Source organism: Carlito syrichta, unplaced genomic scaffold, assembly GCF_000164805.1.
Source record: "Carlito syrichta isolate Samal-C Ts95f unplaced genomic scaffold, Tarsius_syrichta-2.0.1 Scaffold308018, whole genome shotgun sequence".
In the NCBI taxonomy this organism is placed as follows: Eukaryota; Metazoa; Chordata; class Mammalia; order Primates; family Tarsiidae; genus Carlito; species Carlito syrichta.
The window spans coordinates 393,505-402,252 of NW_007252114.1; the positions used below are offsets into that span (position 1 = coordinate 393,505).

The 8,748-nt window shown below is 41.3% G+C and overlaps 1 protein-coding gene across 1 annotated transcript in view; it reads right to left on the reverse strand.

Annotated features, from left to right (window-relative positions):
• The window catches only part of MFSD9 (major facilitator superfamily domain containing 9), a 16,755-nt gene extending 10,096 nt beyond the window's left edge, over nucleotides 1–6,659 (reverse strand). The window contains exons 1-2 of the mRNA XM_008064779.2: nucleotides 6,577–6,659; nucleotides 5,319–5,362 (exon numbers count right to left, since the gene is read on the reverse strand). Of these exons, the coding sequence (XP_008062970.1) occupies nucleotides 5,319–5,362; nucleotides 6,577–6,646 (114 nt within the window). The 5' untranslated portion in view covers nucleotides 6,647–6,659. The remainder of the gene's footprint in view (nucleotides 1–5,318; nucleotides 5,363–6,576) is intronic.
• Between the last annotated feature and the right edge of the window lie 2,089 nt (nucleotides 6,660–8,748).

Here is an 8,748-nt window from a genome sequence, read left to right on the forward strand (position 1 = left end):
AAAAAAAAAAAAAAAAAATACTGAAAAACAAAAGAACATAAAAATGCCTCATAATCACAAACCTACTTAAGATATATTCTAACATAATGGTTGTACAGTACATTCTATTTTGTAACTTGCTTCTTTTACTTAATATGACTTAAATATCATTCTGTGTAATTAAAAATTCACCTTCGTTATGTTTAATCATTTCCACTATGTACCAATATTTACTTAACCAATCTACTTTTTGTCAAATTTCTGGTTCTTTTAAGTTTGTGAAAAATATAAATAATCTACAATAAACATCCTCATAGCAAACTCTCTGCAAACATCCTTAAAATATTCCTAGGACGAACTCCTAGAATTGGAGTGTTAGGCTAAAAAGCAGGCATACTTTTAGGCATTTGGTGCATACTGACAAATTATTTTCCAGAAAGATCTATAATCCCACATACAGTATAATCAGAACAGTCTCTGCTCCCCCATCTTTAACTAACATTATACACTGTCAATCTACAAATATGTAAATTTGTTAAATGGCACATTTTAGTATGTTTACTTTGTTTTAAAAAAAACTTTAAAAGTTTGTGGGCCATTTGCACTTTCTCTTGAGAGAAGTAGGGAATGCAATGCATGATTTCTCAGTTATAATTTCCACATTTGGGAGGCTTCAGACTCCTGTCAGGCTTGGGCTTCTTCTGAGCCATTCTTTATGCAAGCAAGGATGTTGGGTTACACCACAGATGTGACCCCGGACGAAGCTGGCCCAGTAGGGGACAATGTGCATGACAGCGACAGCTGAACACCCCAGCAGCTCCCCGAGAGCCGGAATGTGAGGTACACAGAGAGGAAAGCAGGAACAGGAGCCGAGAGACACCCAAGGGAAGAACTAAGCAGAGGCCAGTACGGAAGAAGGGGAGGAGGAGGAGGAGGAGGAGGAGGAGGAGGAGGTGGTGGTGAGGGGTGCCTGGGGGACAGATGAGGGACACCTCCTGGGATAGAGAACGGTGAGGGGAGCAGAGTTCCAGTGACTTTCCGGTTCATTCTTTGCTTGCATAATCTCCATACCCTGTAGCAATAGGCCTAGTGATAAACAAGCCTTCTTGGAAGCGGAAAGTTCTGGCTCTAAAAATACAACAGGCCGGGCTCGGTGGCTCAGCCTGTAATCCCGCGCCTTTGGGAGGCTGAGGTGAGTGGATGGCCTGAGCCCGCGGGTTCGAGACCCGCCTGGGCAGCGAGACCTCGTCTCTACAATAAATCAAAAAATCAGCCGGGCGTGGTAGCGCGTGCCTGTAATTTCGGCTACTGGGAAGGCTGAGGCAGAAGGATCGCCGGAGCCCAGCAGGTCGAGGCTGCGGTGGCCGGGAGCGGCCCCTGCACTCCAGTCTGGGTGACAGAGTGAGACTCCAACTCAAAAAATAAAATAAAATAAAATAAAAAAAATAAAATAAAAATACAACAGAAGCCATCAGATGAGGCTTCTGAGAAAGCGCTTTAGAGGCTGGAAGGGTGGTAGGTGACTCAGCCTTTTGCACCCCACCCTCCTGCTTAGAACCCCCCACCATGCTGGAGGTCGAGCAGTCGTCTGGCTAAGAATGGCTGAGCAGAACAGCAGCAGGAGTGTGGGCGTCTGGTGGTGACTCAGGCACTTGGACAGCCTGGAGGAGTGTCCTTCACTCTGTCTCCTCAGAGAGCTTCGGAAAGGGCTCTGCTCCTCACAGATGGATGTTTTGATTTGAATTCGGAAATGCAATTTAATTTGCTCAGGAAATGGGAAATTTTAGTTTTAATTAGGTATTTCTCTATCTGAAGGATTTCTAATAGTGATATGCCCGATCCAACCGGAGCACCTCCACGCTGACCCATTTTATAGATTGAGGCTCTGGGTGTGGCTGTGTGGGAAGAAGCGTCATTGCCTTTGGGAAAAATTGCTAAACACTATGCTGGCAATGGAGCACTGTCTGAGAAGGGTCAAGAAGAGGGTCTCCATGCTGGATGACCCCTTGATGACCCCCAGTTCTGGAGCAGTGCACTGGTCTCCACTGGGCCTGGCAGTGATGTTCCCTAACTTTTCTCCACTCTCTCCAATTCACCACAGAAGGGATCCCCGCCTGCCACTCTTCCTTGCCGATAGCCAACGATACCTGTTCAAGTCTTTTCCCCATTTTTATTGGTATGTTTATTTTTTCTTCAGGGCCTCAAAGATCTCTTTATATAAGGACACAAGCTATCATCAAATTCCTCTACAAAACATACTGAGGGTAAACCCTCTAATATACTGTCATCCTTTTACAGATATCACCTGAATGGATTTTAGAAATTCCCCACGCTCTTCTGATCTGGGTAAAGGGCCACTGGCCTCTGTGTATTTACAGGGCGTTGGTATAATCTGGTAGTTACACCCTGGTACTGAGCCAGGCTGCCTGGGTTCTACTCTGAATGCTTATCATGGTTTATGAGGTCCTAACTCCCAAGCTATGGACCTGCTAGGAACTGAGCCTCACAGCAGGAGGTGAGTGGTGAGTGGGTGAGGAAGCTTCATCTATATTTCCAGTCATTCCCCATCATTCCCATTACCACCTGAGCTCCACCTCCTGTCAGATCAGCACTGAAAAGCCTGCTTCCATTTCCAACATCCTATCTTTGTGAAGCAGGGTTTTCTGCAGTGATAGCAACCAAAATGAAATCATGGAGTAGACCGGACATGAGCAACACACTTTGGCTGTGACTGTCTCCCATCACCCCCAGATGGAACTGTCTAGTTGCAGGAAAACAAGCTCAGAGCTCCCACTGATTCAGGATGGTGAGCTGCAGAGTTATATCATTGTGTATTACAACGTAATAATAATAGAAATAGAATGTACAATAAATGTAATGTATCTGAATCATCCTGAAGCCATTCTCCTCCACTCCTCCCAATCTGTGGAAAAACTGTTATGTTTGTACTTTCCATGAAACTGGTCCCTGATGCCAAAAAAGGTTGGGGACCACTGCCTTAGGCCATGACCTCAAACATATTAATCTCTCTACGCCTCCGTTTCCCTAGCAGTAAAATAGAAATAATATTTGCCTCAGAGATTAGTTTCTTCCCTCAACACCTTCTATGTGCTTAGTAAAAAATGAGTCAATAAAGACGCACAACTACCTCAAAATGAGGCCTGACATGTAATAAGTACTTAAAAATTCTAGTCATTTTTATCAAAATATATATTAAAAAGCATTATCCAAATTTGACAGAGCATACTTTTTCTTCATAAAAATTTGTTCTTAATATAAAAACATTTTTTATAAAATGTATAATTAAAATATGTACTTGTAAATGTATTCTTAAAATTTTAATTTTAATTAGGCATTTCTCTATGTGCAGAATTTCTAAGAAAGGTTTTTATTCAATTCCAGCTACAAGACATATGAAATTGTGCTTTGAAAGTACAAACATAACAAAACAAAGGATCAATCTGAAAAAGTTGGCAGAGTCATAGTTGGCAATAAAACTTCATAATCATAAAGTTCTATGTGCCCGGTGCTCTGATTAGTGCTAGTATAAAAGTAAATCGATAAATAAAGTCTGGCTTTTATCTCAAGGAGGCCAGAGTCCGGTAGGAGAAAGGCACTTGAATAATTCATACATAATATATACAGACATCAAGTACTAGCAGGTATTATGGGAGTGAGTTTCCAAATAAAGCAGAAAAGGTATTTAATACAATGCAACCCAAATTCTTCTAAGAAAAAGAGTACAAAATAGGACATCTTGCCTGACAAGCAAGTGCATGCACTCCTGTACACTCTGATAACTCTAATTATCTATTTGTTTTTTTTATATTATTAAGGCAATGGCAGATAACTTTCAGGAAAAAAATAATATAGGCTTAGAATCCGAATACTGAGATAAGTGACTAAGTCAAATTATTTAAATATGTGGGTCTCAATTTCCTCCTATATAAAAGATACAAAAATGATTTTGCTGGGTTATTACAAAGTTTAAGCGAGAATAAAACTATTAGTGATATGCAAATTTAAGATATGAAAGACTTCAAAAAAGGTAAGTGAGGGACGAGGTATTTACTTATTTAAGAATTCAATATGCAATCTAACTGAGTTTTTGTGTGTGTGTGTGTGTGTTGGAGTCTCACTCTGTCGCCCAGATTGGAGTGCAGTGGCCGCTCCCGGCCACTGCAGCCTTGGCCTGCTGGGCTCCGGCGATCCTTCCGCCTCAGCCTTCCGAGTAGCCAGAATTACAGGCATGCGCCACCACGCCCGGCTGAGTTTTTGATTTATTGTAGAGATGAGGTCTCGCTGCCCAGGCGGGTCTCGAACCCGCGGGCTCAGGCAATTCACTTACCTCAGCCTCCCAAAGGCGTGGGATTACAGGCTGAGCCACTGAGCCCAGCTCCTAACTGAGTTTTTAAAAAATATATTTTACAAGGAAGCAACTGTTGGGAAACTTAAATTCTTCATATTCATTAAATGTGAGACAGTCCAACTATTGAGAACAAATTGACTAATGATCAATTTGTGAAACTAAACTGACTGTTCTTTTGAACTGCCTGAGCCACTGGACACTGAAGTCTCAAGACCAGAGTGGCCACAGTAGGTCAATCAATTAAAACCTAACATTTCAAACAACTAAGTGTTAAAAAACAGGAGAGTGACAAAATCACCCCCAGAACTTTTTCTTTCTTTTTTAGAGACAGGATCTAGCTACGCTGCCCAGGTAGAACTCGGGCTTCTGGATTCAAGAGATCCTCCTGCTTCAGCTTCCTAAATAGCTGGGATTACAGGCACTAGCCACTACGACAAACACCTCTGAATCTTTCTACTCCATGTTGCAGATATGTAAGCAACCATTCCAAATGGCTCCTTCTGTCTACACACTTAAGTCAGAAATAATAGAGCATTTAGCTCAAAATGTACAACTTCAAATATAATAATAATCTAAATGGATTTGATTGTTGTCAACCAAGAGAATCAATAAAGCTGGTAATAACTTTTGTTTGCATTCTTTTCTTCAGTAAAATGTTAGCAGGATTATAGGAAGAATATATATGTTACAATTTAAAAATGGTTCTCATCCCAGATCTCTCACTTAGTATGTTCCATTCAGAACAAGCCATCTAGTAAACCCTTTAGGCCAACACCTTCTCAACAGATCAAACAAAGAAAACAGATGACAAAAGTAGCCTTCATGATCTAATAACACTGTATATTTTAATCATCTGTACACCTACTTTTTGGTTTAACCTCAACCCTCAGTTTTACTATAGCCACGATGGATGACCCTCAGAGGCGTGTGATTGTTTTCAAAAAGTGTTATCAAATGAAAGATAACTTACCACCAATGTGCTAGAAAAGAGTTGCAAAACACCATAGGAGGAGCCTGGAAAAAAAAAAGTATAAATAAAATCAGCTAGACCTATCACATAAATGGATTAATGTGTTAACAATGACGTAGAAATTAACAGAAAAACATTAGGGGAAAAAGGTCATTTTTTAAAAAGGAAATTGACCCAATCTTTTTTTTTTCTAGTTGGAAAAATGCGAGCAATAAAATTTCAATAAAAGGCCTTCAAAATAAAATTAACGGTAAGTGGAAGAGAGAATAAAGGCAAGGGTTGACCTTAGGGACCCTGTGAGATAGTCCTTTCATTGTGTGAGAACTGTGTAGCTCCAACTTATAAAATTGCATAGAAAGGACTCGGGGGGAACAGAAATTTGAATCTTCAAAAAATCCAAAAAGTCTTAACATTTTAACATTGTCCCATGTGTCACTAACACTGTTGAGTTTTATAAAATGCTTTAATCTTATGAAGAATTTACAAAGTTTTACAGAGTTCTTTACTTTCACTATCATACAACATGTCCCTTTGGCTAAAAACCTTCAGACTGCTGGGTGGTCCAATATATTCCAAGTACATTTCTTAAGGAAAATACAAATCAGGGCATGAATCAGGATTTAACAAATATTACGTACAAAACTGTCCCCAGACACTTGCTTGTCCAGCCTGTGAATGATCAAGGGCTATTAGTCTTAATGATTTCTCAATCATTAGCACAGTCCTAATCCCTGCCACATCCCGCCTCTTTTGTAAGTCCATGACTTCTGGACGGAATTTTTATATGGCACAGGCAGAGAAACACTACAGTCCCCTACGATGTGTTGGTGGTGGTGCAGAAAGCTTGCAACTTATTTGCCAACGTTCACCTAAACTCTTTCTCATGAGGTATGACTTCTGTGGATTATGTTTCTCTGGTCTCTTAGATTGAGTTACAGGTTCCCGTCGGCAGGAGTCCATATCGACCCTTTAAAACACACAACCAATTCCTTCAAGAGACCCAGCATGTTCCTGTTATACCACTGGTGGTATGGGGCCTGGGAACAATGTTTAAACTTCAAAATGTTCTGATCATAGTCTATGAAAATGAATTACATTGGCTCTAGGGTAATATTTTAAAATATTCTGGAAACATATTTTATCTTATCTCCCACTTACTGTTGGTCAATATTTGGCTATTGGACTGAGTTATTTTCATGCACTTAGTTCAGAAGAGTTAAAATTCAGTGCTCTAAAATGAGCAGTACTGACCACTCACCTACTATTCCAGCAACTGTTGGACTTGCTCCAAGGGACTTGACATGAAGGCTCAATAAAGGGATAACCATGCTGACCCCGAACAAATCCTCATAGAAAACAAACACGGATTGACTCAAATTAGTAACCAAAGCCTGGGTGTTTTGAAACTAGTAAGCCTAAAATTATAATCTGATTTTTAAGACCAAACTAGTATTTAAAACCTAGCAAATAAGAAGTAATTGTATTCATTAGTGCCATACGAATCGATAGCCACATGCAAATGCCTGGCATATCCTGACCTGAGACCCATTTTAACTTTAGCTCCTTTGTAACCGACTCTTAACATTTAAGGAGGACATACTATAAAGCTTCTTCAAATAAAACAAAAAACCCAAGATTCATTGTCGATGACGTGGGTAAAAAATGGAGGGGTAATTCTTATTTATCGCTGAAACCGCTTAAAAACATGAATTTCCTTCTGAAATGAGCAAAAGCAAGTAAGATCCTAGGACCTACAGTTTATGGCCTTATAAGGAAATATCCGAGAAGAAAGACAGTAAAACAGGAAGGAGAGAGAAGTCTGGTGTTTTGCAGCTATGTCACATGGGCTTTAGAGTCAGACAGACAGTTCTCAATTTCAGCTCTATTACTTATTAAACGTGAGTCCTCGGAAAGTTATTTAATGTTACCAAGCTTCAGTGCAGTCATCCGCTAAAAGAGGAATAGTAATACCTGTGTGGTAGAAATATGATGAGCATTAAGTGGCATAATGGTTAAGAAATGCCTGATACGCAACAGAAGCTCAAAAGTATCTTCTGCTTTCCAGTTCTGGGGATAAGTATGCGCACTTTTTGTTAGGAATTCTGTGTTAATAGACAGACTGTGAGCTTTTTCTTTAAGTTTTGTTCTCATTCTCACTTCACTTGGTTACCTGTTACAACTGGTTTAGGGGAAGAAAAACACATTGCAAACACACTCTTTTCTTCATATTCAATCTGTATTCCTCCTCCCATAAACCCAATTAATTGGGAAGAAATAACATACATGAAAAACACATTTTCTTTGGGTCCAGAATTATTCTTTTGCTGCCTCTCTGCTCCTCTCCTACCTGAACATGCCTCAGCATCCCAACTCCTAGCTCTTGTGAGGCATGAGCCCGGGGAGAAATGGTGGTCTTAAATTGCATCTGGGCAGAAAACGATGCCTCTGCCAGGGCCCAGTGCCAGCAGATACTATCTCCAGTGCCTCAGGAGGCAGCCTTCTTCCACTGACACTTCATCTAACCGGTTCCTTTTGCCCTCAAAACACAGTCTCAGCAAAGAGAAAATCCTACTAGATTTTTATTCCAGTTCGTTCCTAAAGTGGATTAGCACACAACTATGGGTACTGAACCAGGCCCAGGCTTGGAAAGGGAGGAGAGATACCGTGGATCTAGGTTTCCTGCAGATAATGACCCCAAAGCTACCCACATAAGCTTCCTAGGATCCAGGTTTCCTGTAAATAATGACCCAGAAACTACCCACGTAAGCTTAATGGAACTTACTAAATTCTTCAGTGGCAGGAACTGTGGATGACAACATTGGTGCTCTACAGCAACTAACGTAGCAGGTGTTCAAAAATACCAAGAATCGGCTTTCTAAACTTTCTATTCCACCTGGGAAATTACTATTTAGGAACCAAACCAGGATACACACACACACACACACACATACACACACACACACACACACACACACACGCAATCAAATCTATTTAGGAACCAAAACCAGGACACACATACACACACCAGGATACACACATACACACACACACACACACCATGAAGCAATCAAATCTATTTAGGAACCAAACCAGGACACACACACAGACACACACACACACACACACACACACACCATGAAGCAATCAAATCTGCCCCAGGTGATAAACAGGGTGTGTCGAAAACCCGATGTGGGCAATTCATTATGATCTGCATGGTTCAAGTCAACCCGGAACCCTCATGAAAAACGCCTAATTCAGTCCCAGCGGGGCCGTTCACAGCGACTTCCTACCTGCTCCGGGCAAGAGTCCCGCGGGCCCCTGCCGCCCAAGCTGCTCTCCAAGCTCGCCCCAGCCGCGTCCTCCGCCCCGCACGCGCTGCACCGCCCTGGCACTGACCCCCTGGGGGACAACGAGCCACACCTGACGCCGG